The 26,523-nt window shown below is 35.1% G+C and overlaps 1 protein-coding gene across 1 annotated transcript; it reads left to right on the forward strand.

Annotated features, from left to right (window-relative positions):
• The first annotated feature begins 22,515 nt into the window (after nucleotides 1–22,515).
• Nucleotides 22,516–25,447, forward strand: LOC133786094 (receptor-like protein 6). Its single transcript, XM_062225308.1, has one exon. It carries the CDS (start codon nucleotides 22,841–22,843, stop codon nucleotides 25,445–25,447), a length of 2,607 nt encoding a protein of 868 aa, XP_062081292.1. The 5' UTR covers nucleotides 22,516–22,840.
• Nucleotides 25,448–26,523: the final 1,076 nt, after the last annotated feature.

Raw genomic sequence — 26,523 nt, forward strand, 5'->3', positions numbered from 1 at the left:
AAGTATACGCGGTCTAATCAAGTAATATATGATAAGTCAAGTGTCGATCCCACGAAGACTGATATTAATTACCAATAATTAATCTCTAATTCTAATTGATTTGATTAATAATTTCAGATTGACAATTAAAATAATTACTACTAAAAATTATGAAACTACTAAACACTTAAATAAATGCAGTAACAAAAGTTGATTTAATTCAATAGATGCAAACGTTAGGGCTTTCGTTTCATCAACTTTCCACTTATGATTTCTAATCAATTCTCAAGATTTCTTAATTCTATTGTGGTAGCAGATTACAATTATATATTATAGTCTTGTTAGGATCTATAATTCTCTACAATATACTATTTCCTACATCTCTGTGGTAAATCAATATATTGCAGGCTTTAAGCACATAATCCCTAAACTACACAATTCATAAAAGTACTTTCGTCTAATATGAAATTGTGATTATTTATCTATAGCATAATTACCCTTTTCTTTTCAGAGTTTAGGTTAAAATCATATGAACATGTAAATAATCCACAGCAGAAGAAAGAAATTCAGGAAAATCTCATTAAGATATCAAAAGTTTCAAGAAGAATCCACTAAAACCCTAATAACAAGATTAGTTCAAAGCAGACATAACGAAATCAATCAAATTAAATATGAACATAAACATCAGTAGAGAAATTACAGAAGAGAATAAGAATTCAAACTTTAGGTCTTCAATGTTTTTCTTCTGCCTCCAATGACTTTTCTCCTCTCTAATTATCAACAACCTCTCTAATTCCCTCTAAAAACGAATTTAAATCAAAACCCTAAAAAAAATAACAATTTTTACAATCTGAGAAAAAATCACGCTCAGCCACACGCGCCGTGGCCCTTGCATCCAGGCGCCGCGGCGCGCATCTATGCCCAGCGCGCCCCTCTCTGACTTTGGCAAGCGCCGCGGCGCGTCCCTCAGGCGCCGCGACCCTTCAAAAATCCCAGAAATTGCTTCCTCTGTTTCGCCCTTGCGCTGCAGCTCTCCATTCAAGCGCCGCGGCCCTTCTAATTCTTCTAAAATCTTGATTCCAAACTCCAAATTTACCAATTATCTCCACAAATGAGTCTTCAATTTTCTTCTTGTCCTATTTTTAGCACAAATTTCCCAATTTCTGCTACTTTTTCCGTCATTTCCCAAACTTCACGATTTCTTCTCCTATTTCCTGAAAACATACCAAAACAAGCATAATACCGCAACACACTCCACCAAAATGACACGAACTTATCCTAAACACATGTTAAAACTATGCTAAAAACAGACTCATCACTTAGCTAAATTCGCATATGAGATGGTTCCAACTGATTTTCTGAGGGTGAACAAGTTTGTTAGAGGACTTCGACCGAAGATCGAGATGGGGGTTAAGCTAGCAAACCCGGGGAATACTACGTATGCCGACATTCTTGAGACGACAATAGAAGTAGAGAGGCTGCAGGCTAATGTAAGTAAAGAAGAAGCTAGTAAGCCTAAACCTAGATAGCAAAGTCAACCTCAGACCAGTCAGAACAACAACTATAATAGCAACAATCACTCTGGCAACAACAGTAACGGTCAGAAAAGAAGGCATCCTGACAACAAGCAATCTGACGGCGATAAGAGGGCATAGACAAATAATGGGGGAAATAGGCCGGGTTACGTGGAATACCCGCCATGTGCTAAGTGCCAGAAGAAACATCCTGGAGAATGCCGCGCAAACACCAAGGAATGTTTTAACTGTGGTCAGGAAGGACACCAAAAAAGAGATTGTCCTTAGCGCAAGCCAGAAGGAAAGAAGGACGACAAGATGGTTCCTGCTAGGGTTTTTGCCTTAACCCAAGGAAAGGCTTATGCTAGCAATAAGGTGGTCACAGGTCAGGTTTCTATCCTCAATAACATATGCTCTGTATTATTTGATTCGGGAGCCACTCATTCGTATATCTCGTTAGGAATGATAGAAAAACTAGACAAACCTTGTGAAAGATTTAGAACTAGGTTTGTAACCGAGTTGCCTTCGGGCAAAGTAGTTCTATCATCACAGATAGTACGAGGCGTACCTGTAGAGTCCAAGAACTTTACTTAGCTAGTTAGATAGTAGTAGTAATAGTAATAGCTAGTAGTAGTTATAGTATGTTTATTACTGTGGATTTTGGTTCAAGCCGGTACTTAGTTGGAAACTCCTAGCAATAGTTAGGGATTTTATAAGTTTAACCTATAGTTTAAGAATATTAATTATAACATAAGGTTTGATTAATATGACTGGTTATTAATATGATATTTATTATAACCTAAGGTTTAGATGAAGCCAATAGGATTATGACACTTGTCATATGCATGGTTATTAAAGAATTATTATTTCAATGATAAAATAAGGGAAATATAAGACTTAGTCTTCACCAGAATATGTTAGGAGCATGACATTTGTCATAGTTTTATTTATTTGTGGATTAGGTTAGATAATCAAATAGATTTTTCGTAACTTTAGGGTACTGTAACTTCTGACCTATTTTTGACCTAGTTATGTTATGAATTTCGAAAAATAGTATTTCTATAAAGTTGTAGATAATTGAATTATATTTCTAACGGTATAAAGAGAGTCTAAATAGGAGTCCTACAGCTCTAGATATGTTGATTTTACTGCATGTGAGTTTAGAGTTACGAGATTTAGGGAGTTAGAAGTTAGGATTCTATTTGTTTTTATTATTTTGTTTTATAAATCAAGCTTTAACTCCTTAAACCTCTCTCTGAACAATTTGACCTAGTCCTAAGCCTTTGGCTGAAGAATATTCAAATATTTTCAATTAAATTCATTATTTTTATTCAAAGCCAAAAAGAAGATTTTTATTCCTAGAACTCTATAAATAGGACCTAGCACCAAGCCTTTTCATTCATTCTTCAAGCATTGATCAGAGCCTTCCAAGTGCTAGTGAGACTATAGAGTGATAAACACTTGGATTGGGGTTATAAGCTTAATCATTATAAGCTTAGTAAACACTTGGAAAGTAAGGTTATAGTGTATTTCAGTTTCGAGGTATAGTTCAGTCATAGAAGAATTCAAGGTATTCCTATTCTTAGTTCCTTTCAGTATTATTTCATTAGTTTTATAGTCCTAACTCAGTCTTCTCTATTCTTGGTTAGGCATCTAAGTTCTTCGAACTTGAGGTTTCTTGTCAGTAAGAATATTATTGGTGGTTTTTCGTTCATTCATCTCTTTCTTTTAGAATACTCACCTCTATATTATGGTTTTTAGGAGTGTTCCAAAATCCCGACTTTGTTCTCATCATCCCGGTATATTGGTAAGGAAAATAGGATAGGATATTATGTGTTATGCCATATGTTATCTTATGATTTATGTGATATGTTAACTTATGATTTGTGTGATATGTATGTTTGTAGACTTGGGCATATAACCTGTACAACTAACAAGCCCCAATAAACTTATGGGCATATGACTTGCTTAGCCAGCAAGCCCCACAAATCTAATGGGCATATGACTTGTTTAGTTTATGGGACCCCAAGTAATAATGGCCATTATAGTATATGTGACATATGTTATGATATGTTTTCGTATATGTTGATATAAATTTTATGTGTTAGATTTTCCTTGCTGGGCATTAGGCTCATTCCTTTATGTTTATATGTGCAGGAAAATAGTTATGGCGGCGGAAAGATTCTTGGCAGCTTGGGGATGTGTATTGAGGCAGGATGGAATCGGTGGATTGCGCGTTCGATTCGAGGATGAAGTTCTTAAGTCTTTTAGTTATAATTTCTATGTATTATTTTTTTTTTCCGCACTTAATTTTGTAACCAATTTATTTAAGTTATATTTTGTTTTCAAAACGATGGGATCCCATATCCTAAATGAATTTTTATGTATTTAACCTTTACTTTACAATTTTTAAATAAAGTTAGTGTTATTTCATATGTACGTTTTCTTAAGATTAGTATAGTAGTCATTAATGGTCCAAATTCTAGAATAGTTGGGTCGTTACAGTACCGATCAAGATTGAGGACATAGAACTAGAAGGAGACCTGATAGAACTGGTGATCAAGGACTTCGACGTAATACTAGGCATGGACTGGCTAGCACGGCATGGCGCAACCATCGACTGTAAACGCAAGAAGGTGATGTTTGAGACTCCTGACGGCCAGAAACTATGCTTCATGGGACAAGCTTCAGGATTACGCACCCCGTTGGTATCATGTCTCAAAGCTCAAAGAATGATGGAAAAGGGATGTCAAGCGTTCTTAGCCAGCATCACGGATGTGGTAAAGGATACACCGCTTAAGGTTGGAGACATCCGTATTGTACGAGAATTCCCAGAGGTATTTCCCGACGACTTGCCAGGATTGCCGCCAACTCGGGAAATTGACTTCACAATAGAATTAGTACCGGGCACCGAGCCTATCTCTAAGGCACCATACTGGATGGCACCTACGGAACTCAAGGAGTTAAAGACCCAGCTACAAGAACTCCTAGACTTGGGTTTTATTAGGCCGAGCCATTCGCCATGGGGAGCTTTGGTGCTATTCGTGAAGAAGAAGGACGGAAGTATGCGGATGTGTATAGACTATCGCGAGCTGAACAAGGTAACGATTAAGAACAAGTACCCGCTACCCCGGATCGACGATTTGTTTGATCAACTCCGAGGTGCGACTGTATTTTCAAAGATTGATTTACGGTCCGGGTATCATCAACTCAAGGTAAAGGGAGAAGATATTCCTAAGACAGCCTTTAGAACTCGTTATGGACATTACGAGTTCCTGGTTATGTCTTTTGGTCTTACTAACGCACCAGCCGCGCTTATGGACTTAATGAATAGGGTCTTCAAAGACTACTTGGATAAATTCGTCGTTGTGTTCATCGACGATATCTTAGTATACTCCAAGGATGAATTAGAGCACGAGGAACATTTGAGGTTGATTTTGACGCGATTGAAGGAGCATCAACTCTACTCCAAGTTCTAGAAATGCGAATTTTGGCTTTCGCAAGTGGCGTTCCTCGGGCACATTAAATCAAAAGACGGAGTTGCAGTAGACCCATCAAAGATAGAGGCCGTGAAGGATTGGCCCAGACCAAAAAATGCATTTGAAGTAAGAAGCTTTCTAGGGTTAGCAGGTTATTATAGGAAGTTCGTAGAGGGCTTTTCTAAGATAGCCACTCCGCTCACCAACCTGACCCGGAAACAACAAAGATTTAGCTGGAATGATAAGTGTCAAGAAATCTTCCAGTTGTTAAGGATAAGCTTTGCTCAGCACCAGTACTCTCTGTACTGACACCCAACGATAAGTTCGTAGTCTACTGCGATGCATCAAAACAAGGATTGGGTTGCGTGCTGATGCAAAATGACAAGGTGATAGCCTACGCCTCACGACAATTGAAGGAGTATGAGCAGCGCTATCCAACTCACGATATGGAGTTGGCAGCGGTGGTCTTTGCATTAAAAATCTGGCGCCATTATCTTTACGGAGAACGATGCGAGATTTATACGGACCACAAGAGTATAAAATACTTCTTTACTCAGAAGGAACTCAACATGAGGCAGCGCAGGTGGTTAGAATTAGTGAAGGATTACGACTGCGAAATCCTATACCACCCGGGGAAGGCGAACATAGTTGCCGATGCGCTTAGTAGGAAAAGTTATGGAAATTTAGCAGCTTTAGCCGGAATAGAAAAGTCGCTACAGCAGGAGCTGATCAGTGCCGGAATAGAAGTAGTTGTAGGCAAGCTGGCTAACTTGTCTATCGATTCAAATCTGCTAGAAGACATACGGATTGGTCAGAGACATGATGACACACTAGCAACACATATGGATGCAGTCAGAGAAGGCAAGGTCACAGATTTCTCAATATCTAGTCAAGGTTTATTGAGATATAAGGATCGAGTATGCGTGCCGAATGATCAAAGTTTTAAGAAGACGATTCTAGAAGAAGCACACAGTACCCCGTACTCAGTTCATCCAGGGTCTACCAAGATGACTTATGACATCAGGGCAATCTATTGGTGGCCAGGGATGAAGAAGGACATAGCAGAGTTTGTGTCCAAGTGTCTTATATGTCAGCAAGTGAAAGCAGAGCATCAGCGGTCTGCGGGGTTATTGCAACCGCTTAGCATACCAGAATGGAAGTGTGACGATATAGCTATGGACTTCGTGACAGGTTTGCCAAGGACGAATAAGCAGCATGATTCCACTTGGAAAGTAATAGATAGACTAACCAAGTCGGCTCATTTCCTACCTGTTAAGACTTCATATACGGCAGACCAATATGCAGACATCTACGTCCAAGAGGTAGTACGGTTGCATGATATCCCCAAGACAATAGTTTCGGATAGAGGATCGGTGTTCACATCAAGATTTTGGGGAAGTTTACAGCAAGCTATGGGTACTAAGTTAAGTCTTAGTACAACTTTTCATCCTCAGACAGACGGGCAGTCCGAGCGTACGATTCAGATTTTAGAAGATATGCTACGCGCATGTGTACTTGATTTCGGAGGATCATGGAATAAGTACTTGCCGCTGATAGAGTTCTCCTACAACAATAGCTACCAGTCAACGATTGTGATGACACCTTATGAGTTTCCATATGGAAGAAGGTGCCGATCACCGTTGCACTGGGACGAGGTAGGAGAAAGGCAGCTTCTAGGTCCCGAAGCTGTTAGACAAGCTCAAGAAGCAGTAGCGCTTATTAGACAGCGTATGCTTGCTGCTCAAAGCCGTTAGAAAAGCTATGCGGATGCCAAACGACGCGATGTGGAATTCAAAGTCAGAGATCAAGTCTTCTTGAAGATATCTCCTATGAAAGGTGTTAAGCGGTTTGGGAAAAAGGACAAGCTTAGTCCCCTGTTTATAGGTCCTTTTGAGATATTGGACAAAGTGGGAGCAGTTGTGTATAGACTAGCCCTACCGCCAGCACTAGCAGATAGTCACAACGTGTTCCACATCTCGATGCTATGTAAATATGTGTTAGACCCATCTCACGTCCTCAAGTGCGATACGATAGCACTTCAGAAAGACTTGAGTTACGAGGAACGACCGGTTAGCATCCTGGATAGGGGGATGAAGCAATTACGGTCCAAGAGCATTCCTATAGTCAAAGTCCTATGGAGTAATAGTTCTGAACGAGAGGCAACGTGGGAGTTGGAGGAGGACATGCAAGGCCGGTATCCAGAGTTATTTGGTAAGTAAATTTCGAGGACGAAATTCTTTTTTGAAGGGGAGAATTGTAGAGTCCAAGAACTTTACTTTACTAGTTAGATAATAGTATAATAGTAATAGTAGTAGTATTTTTATGATAGTGGACTTTGGTTCAGACCGGGATTTATTTGGACACTCATAGTAACACTTGTAGATTTTCTAAGTTTAACCTATAGTTTAAGAATATTAATTTTAACCTAAGGTCTGATTAATATGACTGATATTGGTGGTGATAAATATTATATTATAAGGTTTAGATAGACCCAATAAGAAAGTAACACTTGTCATGTGTATGTTTAATGATAATTAAGTATTTTTTTTGAGGAATAAGTTTATTAAGAGTAATATTTGAATATCCTAGGGTCTATCAGCAGCTTTGAAAACTGTAGAGTCCAAGAACTTTACTTACCTAGTTAGATAGTAGTATTATAGTATTTATTGTCTTATCGTTATAACTGTGGATTTTTGGTTCAGACCGGGAATTATTTGGACACTCATAGTAGTACTTGTAGATTTTCTAAGTTTAACCTATAGTTTAAGAATATTAATTTTAACCTAAGGTTGATTAATATGACTGATATTAAGGATAATATTTATTATACTATAAGGTTTAGATAACAACCAATAGGATTTTAAGCACATGTTATGTATGGATGATTAAGGATTAAGTATTTTGAGGATTAAATTTAATAAGGGTAAAAGTTTGAATCCCCTAAGGCCAGTCAGCAGCTTTGAATACGTTTGAGGGCTTAGTTAAGGCTGTTTACTCCATTCAAACTTAGCTAAAAATGTGTAATTTCGTGTTTAAATATTCAGCGTGTGCCGATATATCGCAGCACGTAGATACGGAAAACACGAAACGATGCACGGTTGCCTCGGGCATAATGGTCCAGGCGATATATCGCCTATAGGGGGCGATATATCGCCTCCTTCAGCTTATTTTGAAACATTTTGAAATCTTTTTCCATTCAGCCATTCAACCTCTTGATAAGTCCAGCACCTTTTTGAACGAGTCTTCAGCCTCTGCTGAACAACAATTCAAATTATTTTCACCTAAAAAGCTATTATTTTTATTCAAGTAAAATTGAGATCCTTTCATTCCTAAACTCTATAAATAGGACCTAGTCCCCAGCCATTATTCATCTTTTGCTCTAAGTTCAGAGGTTGCAAGTGCTAGGTGAGTGTGAGAGTGTAAACACCTGGGTTGGGGAATCATAAGCTTATCAAACACTTGGGGAAGTAAGGTTTTATAGTATTTCGGTTTGAGGTGTAGATTGGTCTTACAAGTCTTCAAGGTAACCCAAAACTCTAGTTCAATTCTGTACTTTTCTTTAAGTTCTCATAATCTTCTACCAGCCTTCTAACCTTATTCTTATTTTGGTTAGGAAATCTAAGAACTTGCACATAAGTTTTTGGTAAGTATTTCTCTCAATGGTTTAGTCCTCCCATTCCTTTTCATCTCTTTTTCTTCATTAGACTCACTCTTTTTCATAATGATTATTAGGAGTGTTCCAAAGTCCCAACGCTGTCCTCTTATCCCGGTAACTTTGGTAAGGAAAATAGGATAGAAATGCATATGTTATATGTCTTATATGTTATCTTATGTTTCTTATGTTATGATATGTGTTATGATATGTATGTTTGTAGGCTTGGGCATATGACCCATATGACTAACAAGCCCCAAATTGTAACGACCCGAATTTTCTTAACTAGACCCACCGAACACGACTATGACTATCCGGGGTCAACTGGACCCTTACGGTCAACTTTGGTAAAAATCGGACGTTAAAAAGTAAATAAACTTTAGAGTAAACTTTAGAATTTTTTTAAATTGGAGTACTTTGAAATAAAATAGTATTTGGATGGGATCCCATAGTTTTAAAAACAAAATGTAGTTTAAACGTAACTTAAGAAATAGTCTGTGGCCATAGGGCCTTCTTTAAGTAGAACTAGTAAACATGAAATTGATAAAACTGTTACTAGACTTAGCGGAAAACTTAAGAGAACCCTGACAACCCTGCAGGTCGGTTGTTTCACAGTATGCATACTTTAGACAGAATCCCCTCCAGCTCATTGCACTGCTCCTTAAGCCTTGCCCTTACCTACACACACAGAGTAACTGATGAGCTATAACGCTCAGTAAGGAAGCTAGCTACAACTCATGATTCTACTATTCAAAACAAACTTTTCATAACATAAATGCATATCTAGAAACTGCTAACTGAGCAACACGTCTAGCATATTGACATAAGTCAAAGTGTTGCGTAACATACTGAAAACATATAACTGAGCCATCGTGTTATCTGTGGGGTTTTAATCCCAGTGTGGCCTCCACGGCCCAGAGCAACCTTACCTCCCGTACCAAAGGGGTACACTCCGCTAAAACACGATGACTCTACTGACTTGGCGGATAACCCCACTGTACGGCTGCATGAGGAATCCGCCCTCACAAGGCCTTGTACTGAGCCATCGAGTTATCTGTGGGGTCATGATCCCCGGGTGGCCTCCGCGGCCCAGAGAATACTCACATCCCGTGCCAAAAGGGTAATCTCCGCTAAAACTCGATGACTTTACCGACTGGACGGCGAACCCCACTACACGGCTGCATGGGATCCACCCTCACAAGGTTTCCCTTGACAGTCATAAACATTGCACATACATTCATGATATCTTTACTGCACTAAGCACATTCAAACCCGATAGATGGGTTCTATCATGCGCATCCAGCCATATAATCACACATATATATAGCAACTAGAATTTAACCAGCAGTATACAAACATACAAACAATTCACTAGAATCACAACAAGCTAAGTTACTCTTGGTGTATACTTCCTTACCTCTTGTCCTTAGCTTTTGCGAATTATATCTTTGTGAGTATTTCCGATCGCGTTTAGACCCTATAATCATATTGGGACAATATGTCTTAGTTTATGCTTTACTAAGATTTTAAATATAAATAAGGGAATTTAAAAATCAAAAACTAAAATTCCCGAGCCCTTGGGGTAAAATGACCATAATACCCTTCTCATAATCCCGAACTCAACTTAGAAAATTATTATTTCCTATAATAATTTTATCCTAGACCACGTCCGAAATTTCAAGTCAAAACTCCAATTATTTCTTAAAATTCTATTTTTCGATGCTTGAGTCCAAAACACGAGCCCTGAGTCCAATCCTTGATCTTGAGACTTAAAATTAGTAATATTGTACTTCCTAAAATATTTTCCAAGTCCTTGAAAATATGTAGAGTCCAAGAACTTTACTTAGCTAAGATAGATAGTAGTATTATAGTATTAATAGTATTATCTTTGTAACTGTGGATTTTTGGTTCACACCGGGAATTATTTGGATACTCATAGTAGTACTTGTAGAATTTCTAAGTTTAACCTATAGTTTAAGAATATTAATTTTAACCTAAGATTGATTAATATGACTGATATTAAGGATAATATTTATTATATTATAAGGTTTAGATAACAACCAATAGGATTTTAAGCACATGTTATGTATGGATGATTAAGGATTAAGTATTTTGAGGATTAAATTTAATAAGGGTAAAAGTTTGAATCCCCTAAGGTCAGTCAGCAGCTTTGAATATGTTGAGGGCTTAGTCAAGGCAGTTTACTCCATTCAAACTTAGCTAAAAATGTGTAATTTCGTGTTTAAATATTCAGCGTGTGCCGAAATATCGCAGCTTTAGGGGGCGATATATCGCAGCACGTAGATACGGAAAACACGAAACGATGCACGGTCGCCTCGGGCATATTGGTCCAGGCGATGTATCGCCTACAGGGGGCGATATATCGCCTCCTTCAGTATATTTCAAAAGTTTTTGAATTCTTTTCCTTTCAGCCATTCAACCTCTTGATAAGTCTAGCACCTTTTTGAACGAGTCTTCAGCCTCTGCCGAACGATTATTCAAATTATTTTCACCTAAAAAGCTATTATTTTTATTCAAGTAAAATTAAGATCCTTTCATCCCCAAACTCTATAAATAGGACCTAGTACTCAGCCATTATTCATCTTTTGCTCTAAGTTCAGAGGCTGCAAGTGCTAAGTGAGTGTGAGAGTGTAAACACCTGGGTTGGGAAATCAGAAGCTTAATCATCATAAGCTATCAAACACTTGGGGAAGTAAGATTTTATAGTATTTCGGTTTGAGGTATAGATTGGTCTTACAAGTCTTCAAGGTAACCCAAAACTCTAGTTCAATTCTGTATTTGTTCTTTTAAGTTCTCATAGTCTTCTACTCAGCCTCTAACCTTAATCTTTATTTTGGTTAGGAAATCTAAGCTCTTCAGGAAAAAGGTTTTGGTAAGTATGTCTCTCAATGGTTTAGTCTTTCCATTCCTTTTCTTCAAATCTACTCACCCTGTTATATATGGTTTTAGGAGTGTTCCAAAAGTCCCAACACTGTCCTCTTATCCCGGTAACTTTGGTAAGGAAAATAGGATAGAATCTATATGTTATATGCTTACGTTATCTTATGTTCTATGCTATGAAATATGTTATAAAATATGTTATGAAATGTGTATGTTTGTAGGCTTGGGCATATGACCCGTATGACTAGCAAGACCCCAAATAGATTATGGGCATATGACCTACTTAGCTAGTAGGACCCCACTAATCTCATGGGCATATGACTTGTTTAGTCTATGGGACCCCAAGTAATAATGCCCATTATAGTATGTGGATGTTATAAGTATTATGTTATAACTTTATGTTTTTTTTATGAAATTTTATGTTTATGAACTATATGTTAGATTTTCCTTGCTGGGCATTAGGCTCATTCCTTTTTGTTTATATGTGCAGGAAAATAGCTGTAGTGGCGGTAAGGTTCGTGGATGCTTGGAGATTGTGTATCGGTGATGAACGGATTCAAGGAGTCGAGAGTTCGATTTCGAGGATGTAGTCGTTTATTTATGGTCTTATATGTATTTTTCGCACTTATTATGTAATCTCTTTATTTTATAAATCATGTTATGTTTTGTTTTTCAAACAATGGGATCCCATATCCTTCTTGGTATTTATGTAAGTAACTCTTATTTCTATAAGTTTTCTAATAAAATTATGGTATTTTCGCAAATGTAAGTTTTAGTAAGAATTTGTATGTATAGTTCGTTAATGGTCCAAGAGTCTAGAATAGTTGGGTCATTACAGTTGGTATCAGAGCAAACGGTTCCTTCGCATGAAGTTCTCCTCGATACACACGCTCAAAGCTCCGAATCTGACCGCCAAGTAAGCATTTAAGTTATGGTTATTTTGCTTATAAGTATAGCTAACAACTTTAGTGTTTATGTTTTCAGTTAAGTATGAACGGAGCTCTAACCTATCAAGATATCCGAGCCATTAAGGCATTAAAAAGAATAAGGGAGCCAAGAAATACTGTAGGAGCACTAGAAAGGATCACTTGAAGATTGCTCTTATTCCACAGAGAAATAGGTCACCTTCAAGAGTCTAAGCAAATAATGTTAAGATCAACGGAACAATTTGTATTTGTAATTAGATTGTTTAAAGACTTCCATCCTGTAATAGCAGCTTTAGAAGAAATATGGGAAACAATGAATGATGAGGATGAACTGCCATTAGCAATGCGTTATTATTTCCTCTTAGTTAGGTTCACTGCAAAATTCGAGTTTCAGTTCACAAATGAGCAAAAACATAGGATTCTCACAAACCTTCCTAGATGACATTTTGATGCTCATGACAATGATGATTATGAGGAACTAGATGACGATATGCTAGATGAAGGGTCGGATGTAGAAGATCCCGATTTTTAGAATAGTAGTTTTCATTGTTTGTTTTATTGTTTTTTTTATGTTATGATTGTAATAAGTGAAAATCTTTTTCCAAATGAATAACATGCTATTTTATTATCATGTATGAGTTTGATTTTATTTTCGCAATCATAATAAATACTAAATAAAATGAATAATGACTAAGTTCGGTGAGGGTGGATACAAATCAATGAACCAAGTTTCCTTATTGAGAGTTAGGGGGCCATAGTAGTGGGAACGATTTTACTGATCCCAGCCCTCCCTCAATATGGTTAACTTTGGAACAAAGATAAGTTTCGAGCCTGAGAATTAAGTCATATAGGATAATTAGAAAATAAAGATGACTTGTTTTTCTAAGTATAGAAACCCACTATAAATAATAAATAAAGACCTATATAATTTTTCATAAGAAGTCATAATAAATAGGTCCGAGATATGTTTGTCTTAGAATAAGTTTTGCCTTAGAGCCTATTAGGTAAAGTTCTAACATGTTTCTTTCAACTGTTAGAACTCTGCTACGATGTCGCTCCGAAGATCCACACGCACCAACGGAAACGTCTCCAACGACGTCCCAGCGACCAATGAAGTCCCTCCAGTTCGCCGAAGGGGAGTGTGTGCTACTGCTCGCCGCAACGCGCCAGCACCGCCAGCTGACAACACTGCGGAGATCGCCAGACTACGATAGCAAGTCGAGGAACTTTTGCAGCAACAACGCCAACAGGCTCAAACTCAGCCTCAGCCTCAACCTCCGCCGCAGCCGCAGCCGCAGCCACAACAAATAGCCCCAGCACCCCAACAAGTTGGTCCATATGGGGGATGGTCAATGACGAATTATGCGCCGTATCCAGTACATCACATGGATCTGGTGTATGAGAGGTTCCGCAAGCAGCACGCTCCAAACTTCGAAGGGACTACGGACCCCTTTGAAGTGGAAGAGTGGCTAAGGAATGTGGAGCCGATTCTGTCACATATGAATCTCAGCAATGCGGACCGCATATCCTGCATCTCGTCTTTACTCAAGAAGGATGCCAGGATATGGTGGGACTTGGTCCAGCAATCCCATGATGCTGCCACCATGACATGGACCCGATTTGTGGAGCTGTTCCACAAAAAGTACTACAACTCAGTTGTACTCGCTTCAAGTGTTGAGGAGTTTGCCAACTTGAAGCAAGGAAATTTATCAGTGGCAGAGTATGCTCGTCAGTTCGACCGCTTAGCAAAGTTCGCGGCAGAGATGGTTCCCACCGACTTCCTAAGGGTGAACAAGTTTGTTAGAGGACTTCGACCGAAGATCGAGATGGGGGTTAAGCTAGCAAACCCGGGAAACACTACCTATGCTGACGTTCTTGAGACGGCAATCGAAGTAGAAAGGTTGCAGGCCAATGTACGCAAAGAGGAAGGCAGTAAGCCTGAACCTAAACCGCAGAATTAAACTCAGACCAGTCGGAACAACAACAATAACGGCAACAATCAGTCCAGGAACAACGATAACGGCCAGAAAAGACGGCATCCTGATAACAAGAAATTCGACAGTGATAAGAAGGCACGTACGAATAATGGGGGAAATAGGCCGGGCTACGTGGAATACCCGCCATGTGCTAAATGTCAGAAGAAGCATCCTGGAGAATGCCGCGCCAACACCAAGGAGTGTTTCAACTGTGGTCAAGAAGGGCATCGTAAAAGAGATTGTCCTCAGCAAAAGCCAGAAGGGAAGAAGGATGAAAAGATGGTTCCTGCTAGGGTTTTTGCTTTAACCCAAGGAGAGGCTGATGCTAGCAACAAGGTGGTCACAGGTCAGGTTTCTATCCTCAATAACTTATGTCATGTATTATTTGATTCGGGAGCCACTCATTCGTATATCTCGTTAGGAATGATAGAAAAAATAGACAAACCTAGTGAAAGATTTAGAACTAGGTTTGTAACCGAGTTGCCTTCGGGCAAAGTAGTTCTATCATCACGGATAGTACGAGGCGTACCGATCAAAATTGAGGACATAGAACTAGAAGGAGACCTGATAGAACTGGTGATCAAGGACTTGTAAGCCCAATCTATACCTCAAACCGAAATACTATAAAATCTTACTTCCCCAAGTGTTTGATAGCTTATGATGATTAAGCTTATGATTTCCCAACCCAGGTGTTTACACTCTCACACTCACTTAGCACTTGCAGCCTCTGAACTTAGAGCAAAAGATGAATAATGGCTGAGTACTAGGTCCTCTTTATAGAGTTTGGGGATGAAAGGATCTTAATTTTACTTGAATAAAAATAATAGCTTTTTAGGTGAAAATAATTTGAATAATCGTTCAGTAGAGGCTGAAGACTCGTTCAAAAATGTGCTGGACTTATCAAGAAGTTGAATGGCTGAAAGGAAAAGAATTCAAAAACTTTTGAAATATACTGAAGGAGGCGATATAATAAAATTATTAGATGATGTTTTTATAAATTTTAAAATGATAATTATTTAAAAATAATAAAACCATATATGCTCAAATCCCACCTCTCAACAATATCTCAATGATGAATTAAGATGCATCTACAAGAACCATCTCCACTAACTTTTCACTTGAGAATTCGATAGGGTTTGCTTAATAACCATACAATTCTTATTCTTTATTGTGCTTTACAATGTTGACATAATAGCCTAAGTCTAACTTTTATGTTCTCCAAAAATAAACACTTAAATATTGTATCTTATACAATTCCATTATCTTTAACACACATTAGCCTATCGGGGACTCGGTAGATACAATGGAGAAATGTGTAATATAATTCTTCTTAATTTCAATTCCAACAAAGTCATTATGTTTCTAGTTCCCATCTGTGTAACTAGTACGTATTTAACCCTAATACATCTCTTCTATATAAAAAGTGTGGAGATAACGATTTTTTATTTTTTTTATTTTTAACAGTTTTTTTTTCCGTTAATAACTTTAACAGAATATTCGTATATTTAACAATAAGAATATTTTTAAATTTAACTATATATTGTAAACCTGACTTAAATTTAAATAAAATAAAATATTTTACCATGATAATTTTTAAAAATAATAAAATAATTTTTTTTTTAAATTTATCGGTAGATTGAAAACATGATTTAAACTTAAATAAATTAAAATAAGATATTTTTTAAAATATTTTACAATGATAATTATTTAAAAATAATAAAACCATAAGTTATATAACTTAAATAAAATTTAATTAAACTTAAAGTTCAAGTATTAGAATAATATCACATTAAACATATAATATAAAATAATCTACAATCAACTAGCTACAAACTTCTTTAAAAAAAAAACTAATTATACAAATTAAAATAAGATATTTGTTAGATATTTCACCATGATAATTATTTAAAAATAATAAAACCAAATATTTTTAAATTTAAGCGTAGATGACAAACATGACTTAAACTTAAATAAAATTTAATAAATTAAAATAATATATTTTTTTAGATATTTTACGATGATCATTATTTAAAAAATAATAAAATCGTACATTTTATAACTTAGATAAAAATTTAATGAAACTTAAACTTCACGTATTAAAATAACATCATATTAAACATATAATATAATCTACTATCAACAAACTTATCACTACAACAGAAAGGAGAATTAGAGGCGGAGGCTTCCACCGGTAATAATAGGGCATTCCGCCGGTAATACATATTATCGGCGGTGGTTCGCCGGTAATAATCCACCGGTAATACTCGGTCGGTGATTAGGGGTATCACTGGCGGACTGACACCTCGCCGGTATTATATTAATACCAGCGGATTAATAGGAGCGGGACTCCGCCGATATAAAAGATTTGACTTATTTAATACCAGCAGTCCCGCCCCTAGTAATCTGCCGCTAATAACTAAACATAATTTAAGGAACAAAAAAATAAAATAATAACACCATTAAAATAGGAAACAACTTATAAAAACACAAACAAAATTGAAAAAATATGAAATCCAGAAACAAATCCCATTAAAATAATTTATTAAACAACACAATAAACTTAAGAACATCATAAATATGAAATATGTGAAATCTGAAACATATACAATAAAAAAAAATTCATAAAACAACATAACAAACTTAAGAACATCAAAAATCTGAAAACTGTCATGAAATCCATGCCGTGTTCAAACTCCATCAGTGGCCAAACTCTATGCCATGGTCAAACCCACGAACCTCACAGCCCCACTATGAAACACCACCACCTAAATATTAGAAAAACTAGTTAGAGAGAGATAGGTAGAGTGTGTGTGAAAGAGAGATATAAAGAGAGACTTACCATGTGTATCGCCGTCACACACCTCGACCCCAACAATGGGCCAATGCACACCCAGAGGACCTTAGCTTCGTTGACACCAAAGGCCACCACATTGGCTCCAGAGGGTGCCGCCACCAGCAAGACACAAAGAGTGACAAAGAGAGCGAGAACGAAAGAGAGTACCTGTGTTGGAGCCCCTGACCTCTTCCTTCCCCGTAGCCCAACAGTACAAGTGAGAGTCAGAGAGAGAGAGAGGGAGGTCTCAGACAAAGGGGCGGTGGTGGTGCTTGGACAGTGGGGTGGTGGTGGTGCTCGGACAAAGGGGAGGACTAAGAGAAGAGTGCGTCTAAGAGAGGGAGAGAAGAGAAATGAGAGGTACGGACGAAACGATGTGCAAATTTTTTAATATGTAAGATTATTAGAGGTGAGGACCCGCCACTATTAATATTATCCCGCCGGTAATAAACTATTACTGGCGGGACCCGTCGCTATTAATATATCCCGCCGATAATAGTCTTATTGCCGACGGATATTTACCCGCCGCTAATAGTATTAGCAGCGGATACTCCGCCTCTACTAAGGGAAAATACTGACCGCTAATAATTTTGAAACTTAATACCCTTTCGTTTCCCGGGCATTGTATTAGCAGCGGACTACCCACCGCTAATAATTGGTAAGTCCGCCGCTAATAATTTTTTTTTTTATTAATTTCCACATTATTAGCGGCGGACTACTTAGTCCGCCGCTAATAACCCGTATATTACCGGCGGACTAAGTCCGCCTCTAATTTTAGACTTTCTTGTAGTGTATTTTCAAAAAAAAAAAAAAAACTAACAATAAACATATAGTATAATATTAAACATGTAATATAATATCATATTAAACACATAATATAATACCCCTCATTGGCATTGGAGCAGGTGTTGGTGGCACCCACAGTACCTCCACTTGCTCCAAAGTTTTAAGTTTTGATTAAACATTTATTTTATTTTATGAATTCTGAAAATATATTTAAATCATTTAAAAATAATAAAATAATTTAAAATTAAATAAATCATTAAAATGAGGGGTAATATGAGAATATTAAAATTTTAAACACGGAGGATACCGAATTATCTAGTTTTTGCAAACAAAGAGTATTGATTGATAATTATCAATAGAGGTACTAAGTTTGTATTTTAATAAAACACATGATTCCAAATGAGAATTTACCCTTAAACTTATTGATTATGTTGCTAGAAGACTGTTAAAAATTTGATGTTTATGAAAAAAATTAGATAATTTCTTTATAGATTAATATGTGTGTAGTTAATGCATATTTTACAAGTTACACAAATGAAAACATGAACATAATAGCTCCACTCGAGTCGGAGTTAAGAAAAATTCTTTTCATTTTTCCAAATTGTTGTACCTACTGTGTTCCCAATCAAATAATGTGAATAAAAAAATTGAGAAAATATTTTGAATTTTGGTATTTTTTTTCAAGCTTTAAACTATATATACATATCAAACGTGTTGATATCGAAAAAATACTCAAAATTAAAAATAATCACTTCAAATAGACATCTGAGTGAATAATTATGCCTCTTGCAAATATTGCATTGAACACGATCGAGCAGTATCGAGTACCATCGATCAAAGTCATTTTTTTTTTCACGAAATTCTTGATTTTTTAGGTTTATATGTTTAATGTAATATTAAATATTATACGTAAATTTTAAATTTAAGTTTTTTGCTAGTTTTTTTAAAATTTTTTTTTTTTGCTAATTGACAGCAGATTATATTATATGTTTAATATGATATTATTCTATTAAGTAAGTTTAAGTTTAATTAAATTTTATTTAAGTTATAAAACGTATGATTTTATTATTTTTAAATAATTATCATTGTAAAATATCTTATTTTAATTTATTTAATTATTTATTATTTTAAAATAATTATCATTGTAAAATATTTGAAAAATGTCATATTTTAATTTGTTTAATTATTTATTATTTTTAAATAATTATTATTGTAAAATATCTCAAAAAAATCTTATTTTAATTTTTTATTTTATTTTATTTAAATTTAAGTGTTTACAAACTACCCTTAATTATAAAAATATTCTGTTAAATATAAGAATATTCCGTTAAAGTTAACATTAAAAAAATAAAAAACCATTAAAACCAAAATTTTTTGTTATCTACACAGAGATATTTTTTCTTGATGTTACATTAAATTTTTTGTTGATGTCCTATTTTGAAGTTCATCATTTGCTTGTACAGATATGGGAAGAAGAGAAGTAATTTTTTAAACTTTGAGGACGAAGCATTCTCTAGAAGAGGGACATCTGGAAATTAAAAAGAAAAAACGAAAAAAAAGGGGCAACATATATATATATATATAGGCCTTGATTTTACCCTATTGATCAAAATACTAGAGAAATTAATTAATTAATATAATACAACATGTAATTACATATTTCTTGATGCCAAGCTTTTCCATGAAGAAGCACGCACATGAAAAATTCAATAAATTTTTCTTTCATTTTGTTATTGATTCACACAGAATATTAAGTGGTTTTTACAATCGATCAATGCTACACAGTTGTGTGAAATAAAAATACAAGAAAATGAAAAACCAACAAAAAAGATAAGGCTCCGAAGAACATCCAACCTCTGGACCACAAAGATTGCCAGGGATACCACAGCCTCAGCATTAATAATATCATACTCAGTTTCGGTGACATGTATAAACGTTTTCAATATGAAATATTCAGTCTCACCTAACTATGAAAGAAATAGTCAATTTTCTCCGATATTTCATCCTTCTTTCTAGAAAGTGAAGAAATAATGATAGAAATTTGGTTTGAAGTTTCAAATTTGCATTACGGAGTATAAACTATACGTGTTAATCATCTTTAACGTATATTTTCTAACCATAATATCTTGAAACTTCATATACTCAACACTAAATCCATCATATTCATTGTTTTTGATATGTTTTTTCTTATTTCACTCCATATTATCTAGAAACAAGAAGAGCACAAATGTAAATCTGCACAAACTAAAGTGAAAAACTACAAGAAAAGTTGCCCCTAATTGTTTTATATAAATAAAATTAATATCTGGTACAACAGGGGTCTGATGTTGAATTTCAGGTGGTGTTGGTTCATTTTCAAGTGCTTCTGGTGGTGGTGTTGGATCTGCTGTTGTAGAAGCAGTAGAACTGAATGCACTATCATGTCCCTGGTTCAAAGCACAAATAAACAAAATCACAAAGAAAAAATCAAATAAAAAACGTCAACTTTCTTTATAAATAGAGACATTTGAAGCTACACTTCGGTAACCCAAATGCAAAGAAAAGATAAAATTTAAAAAAACAAAAAAGAACTTTTTTCATATACTGAGACAATGAAAGCTATATATCAAAATCCCAAACAAACCAAATCATTAAATTATATTAAACAAAAGATATGGAGAACAGTGAAGATCCCAAATAGTTTTGTTTGATAAAGTGTTAAATTATGATATATATTCTATTTTAAAATACATAACATATTGAAGTTATTAGCATGCAATATTACGTGTATGACAATAATTTTTGTAATACTTTGGATACTATATATCTACTATATATGTTTAGATTAGCACCAATAAGATGGAAGAGTTTATTATTCTTCTCCATCTCTATAGTATTATTATATAATACAGTAAACTATAAATGTATCCCTTGTTGGATTAAACGAACTAAATCATTAAACTATATTAAGCATTATCATGCCTTGACAGTTGAACAATGATGGAATCATATCAGTACATTCCTCTTTCAATTTTCTTATTCCCTGAACCCTTCAAGTAATATACATGCATATATGATATATACAACATATACAAATATATATATATATATATATATATTCCCTAAACCCCTTAAACAATATATATGCATACATATATCCCATATACACATACACATATACGACATTTTTTTTACCCATATAAAAAATAATTACTATTAGGATCCACCATTCAAAGTCATGATTCCACTGACAAAATAAATACCCAGAAACCATAAGAAAGTATTAGAAAACAACCAATATGATACAGAGAAACGGAAAAAAAATGAAAACACCAACTAACCTCTTGAAGACGACTACTGTTATGACAGAGTGGTGGTGACGGGTCTAGTGTCCGGTGGCCTTCTTCGCAAACCCAGGTGGGTTTCTTCGTTTGTCTTCTCTATTAGAGGTCACCACTGAGTTCTCTCACTAACTTGCCTTGTAGAAGACGAAAATGCTTGGTTTAAATATATATTTTATCAAGTATTATTTTTAATATGTGTTTCTGTTTTTTATTTAAAAAAATAATATTACAACTTTTAAAAATAAAAAAAATATTTGATTAATTAAAATGGAGGGTAATTCGGGTATTAATGAAATTTTTTTGACTAAAATTGGGTGGAAGGTACCTTTTTTTTTTTTTTTTTTGATTTTACAAATACAGGGTACTTGTTAGGAATTTTTTGTATTAGAAGATACCAAAGTTACATTTTAATGAAACACAGGTACCAAATAAGTATATTCCTATTAAAGAAAATAAGTTTAAAAATATTTATATTTATTTTAATTACAAGATGGTATTTATTCACCAATATGATACTAAATATAAATATGTTAGTATATACAGATTAATATTTAGCACATTATTATTTAATTAAAACCTTTTGAAAGCGATATTAAAAATTAGTGAAAGTAACTTAAATTCTTATAAATATATCAATGCCTTATACACTTTTGACATATATGAAACTAAATTGACAATGAGGAGTGATTAAATTACGTATTGGATAAAATAGGAATTCACTATATGTGTATGTTTCTCTAAAATTTGGCTTGATGACGTAGCATGTAAAAAAAGTATTAAAGCGAAAATGCTGCCATGTTAATGCAAGAAATGTGCTAGCAGTATTGCTCGTCACACGACACGATAAAGAGGCACATAAACAGCACGCGCAACTCAAGTGTTTTAAAAAATGCTCTGCCACTAAAAGTTTTAAAAAGCAGAAGTGTTTAAATAAACTCTGCTTTCCAATGCATTTTTTCTACTTTTTCCAATAAGTTTAATGTAAGGCTCCACCGAAAGCTAAACTGGTCAATTTAGGCGACTTTCAAAGTAATCAAATAAATTAATATATTATATTTGCTATGTGACAAAGTTCTGTAGAAATAAAGAGAGCGTTGGGGATTGTTTTTTGTTTCCAAGATTATAATTTAAAAATTATAGAATAGAAAATAGTTTTTTGTAGAACTCACCTACTGCTTTCTAGTTAAATAGCCAAACAAGCTCTAGTCTCTATGCATTTCCCATGCTTTTATCATTCCATCAACATATTTTATCTCACGTGTATATAATATATATATCACATGTGTAACCCATTAATTTGTATCCATGTCAAAGAATTGATGAACCGTCTTTTGTCATGCAGTTGCCTATGACGAGAGGACTAAATGCTTTTTTATTCCTATAAATAGCAGAGCACAAGTCTCAATACTTGGCTCATCTCAAAGTGTGAAACATATAAAACCGCTACACATATTATATTAGTCATATGATGATGGGATCATTGATACTTCGCTTCAGTTTCACTGGTTTTCTCTTTCTGACCTTATTATGTTTCTCTTTCTCGCAGCCAGTTTGCCATGATGATGAAAGGTCTTCGTTGTTGCAGTTCAAGGAAAGTTTTATTATTAACATGTCTGCTTCTTATTTTTCTTCTCTTTCTTATTCGAAGGTTGCCTTCTGGACAAACAAAGAAGACACAAGAAATTGTTGCATGTGGCATGGGGTTGAGTGTGATGAGATCACAGGCCATGTCATCGGCCTTGATCTCAGCAGCAGCTACCTCTACGGCTCTATTGACTCAACTAGTAGCCTCTTCAATCTGACTCATCTTCAGAGTCTTGATCTTGCAGACAACCACTTCAACTATTCTCAAATACCCAGAGCTATCAAGCGGCTTTCTATGCTCACTAATCTCAACCTATCATACTCTGTCTTCTCTGGTCAAATTCCGTCAGAAGTTTCAGAACTATCTAAATTATCCAATCTTGATTTGTCGTATAACATTGGTCAAGTTCCTGGAGAAAATGTATTGGAACTCAAAAAGCCCAACAATTTGGAGACCCTTGTTTCAAACTTGACAAGCCTTGAGAAACTTCATCTCAGTTATGTTGACATATCATCGGCAGTGCCTAAATCATTGGACAATTTGTCTTCCTTGAAATCACTGCTCTTGGAGGATTGCAAATTGACAGGTGAATTCCCAATCAATATTTTTCAACTTCCAAATTTACAAAGTCTAAATGTGATGTTCAACAAAGATCTCACTGTAAGATTTCCTGTGGTACTTGACCAAAAGAGCTCTCTCAAGTCATTGCTATTAAGAGGCACTGGCTTCTCTGGGGATCTACCGTCATCGATTGAAAAACTTGCTTCTTTGACTGAGTTGGATGGAGGAAGTTGCAACTTTTCAGGAGTGATTCCAACCTCCATAGGTAAGCTGAAACAACTCACTTCTCTCGACCTTTCTAATAATTACTTTGTGGGACAAATCCCTTCTTCCATTGGAAACCTAACTCAGCTCAGCCGTTTAACTCTGTCCTCAAATCAATTTAGTGGTCCAATTCCTTTGTCATTCTCAAAACTCATAAATTTAGAAACCCTTTGGTTGGATGATAATAATTTAAGCGGAACTATGAATTTTGACATGTTTAATGGCCTAAAAAACCTCACTGGCCTTTTTCTATCCCGAAATAATTTTTCACTACTTGTTAGTCCTCATGAGATAAATGAAACATTTCCACAATTCACATCTCTACAATTGTCCAAATGCAATTTAAGAAATTTTCCTGAATTTCTTAGGCATCAAAAACAAATTGAGTCTTTGGATCTTGGAGATAACCATATTGCTAGTCGAATACCAGATTGGATGTGGAACATGAGCATGGAAAGCTTGGACTCCATATCCCTTTCTAATAACTCCTTGATAGGAGAACTTTCACCTACAATATGTAGTCGTAGTTTTCTAAAAGTCCTTGACTTGTCCCATAACAGGTTAGGTGGTAAGCTTCCGCAATGTTTCGGTAACTTTAGTAAGTCATTGTCAATACTAAAGCTTAGAAACAACTCTTTTTCAGGCAACATTCCCCAATTTACAAATGGAAACCAACTGACAATTATTGATTTTGGTTATAATCTTTTTGAAGGGAAACTATCAAAATCACTTACGAATTGTAAGATGCTTGGTTACCTCAACGTTGAAAGAAATAATCTCAACGATGTTTTCCCTTATTGGTTGGGGATTCTTCGAGAGCTGAGAATTCTTATATTGCAAGGTAATGAATTCCATGGAGTTATAAGGGAGCCCAAAACAAACCATCGTCAATTTGCAAAGTTACGTATAATTGATATATCATTCAACTCCTTCAATGGAAGACTGCCAATTGAATACATACAGAGTTGGAAGGCCATGGAAAGTACAAGCGCTGAAGACTTTGAATATATGATGTCAATACCTTTTGAACTCAAAGAAAATAGTAGTGGTCTTACTCTTCGTATGAATTACTTTTTCCAAATTACAACAGCAATCAAAGGCAGGCATAGACACTATCAGTATATCCAAAATATTATTGCAGTTATAAATCTCTCCAACAATAAATTTGTTGGAGAAATTCCTGAAGCCATTGGAAACTTGAAGGAGCTCTATTCTCTTGACCTATCCAACAACCATCTCAAAGGTGGAATTCCATCATCACTGAGTAATCTAAGAGCTCTTGAATCCTTAGACATTTCTCAAAATGCTCTTTCAGGGAAGATCCCTATTGAGTTAGACCAACTTTCTTTCCTTCAATACTTCAATGTTTCACACAACCAACTCTCAGGATCTATACCACAATATCATCTTAGTACCTTTGAGGCCAGTTCCTACGAGGGAAATGTGGGATTATATGGTATGCCACTACAAAACTTTTGTGGACACTCCAGTTCACCAGAATACTCATTTCCATCATCAGAAGAAGAGTCAAGCTATATTTTTCAATTTGGCTGGAAAGTTGTTGCGATAGGATATGGATGTGGATTCTTAATTGGATCGTTTGTTGGGAAAATTGTGATTGCAAGAAAACCTAATTGGTTAGTGATGACCTTTGGGATAAGGAGCTGAACCAAGAAAGGAACTCAAGGATGCGATTGCATTGAGGGTTGATTCTCAACTTCATTAATACTCAAATTTTGTAGTAGTTGTTTCTGGATAATGGTTTCGAATAATCATGTTGCATTTCTTGTTTGTTTGTATCAAAGTTTTTGTTCAATGTAATAATATATATGTACCTTTTATGTTGAATACTACACACTATCACAAGTAGATTTTCTTGTACTATATGTGTTTCAATCTAGCTATTAACAAATGTTATAATTTTGCTTTTATTAGACTCATTAGACACAATATATGAAATTAAGAAACTCAATATATAAGACTTTTCAATATGATCATATCTTCTTATCAATACATTATGATGCATATGGGAGTGGTCACAGAAAAAATCTAAACATTACATATCGCTATATTTCCAGAATTTCCTATTAATTTGCGATTAGGATTATTTTAATTCCGAAGAAAATGTCCAAAACGGATGGCTTCACAACTATCATCTGTTACACTATTTCCACTCCCTAATGTACGACTAAGAAAACATGTCATGTCAACTGTTTCGATCAAAGAAAATTCTCCAAGAAAAACAAAACGAACACAAAGTAAGTCAAACAAAACAAAACAAAACAAAGACAATCTTGATTTTGTTGGGCCAACTTCCTTTTTGAAAGTTTCTTTGTGACTATCTTATTAACCACAAATCTTTGCGTTCCATTTTTTTTTTACTGCGCAACAATGCTAACTATGAATTTTTGTTTTAATGAAAGTCTATATTAATTACTGTTTTAGTATGTTTGATTATATTTTGATGGTGTATAAATTTTGAATATTTCAATTGACTGTTATAGCATTTATAGCTTATATATGCATGCATGCATCCTATATATAGGATAACTATAGAGATTAATAGTTAAAACTATGTTCAAGTATATTGGATATTCAAACTATATTTTATAACTCTACATTTTGTTATTTTCATTTATGTTATTATAGTATATATATATATATTTATTTTGGTAACGATGAATGTATTGCAACCCAAATTTCTTTTGTTAGGTGGATAGTTATAATCGTAATTTTATTATATA

The sequence above is a fragment of the Humulus lupulus genome, chromosome 6 (assembly GCF_963169125.1).
Source record: "Humulus lupulus chromosome 6, drHumLupu1.1, whole genome shotgun sequence".
In the NCBI taxonomy this organism is placed as follows: Eukaryota; Viridiplantae; Streptophyta; class Magnoliopsida; order Rosales; family Cannabaceae; genus Humulus; species Humulus lupulus.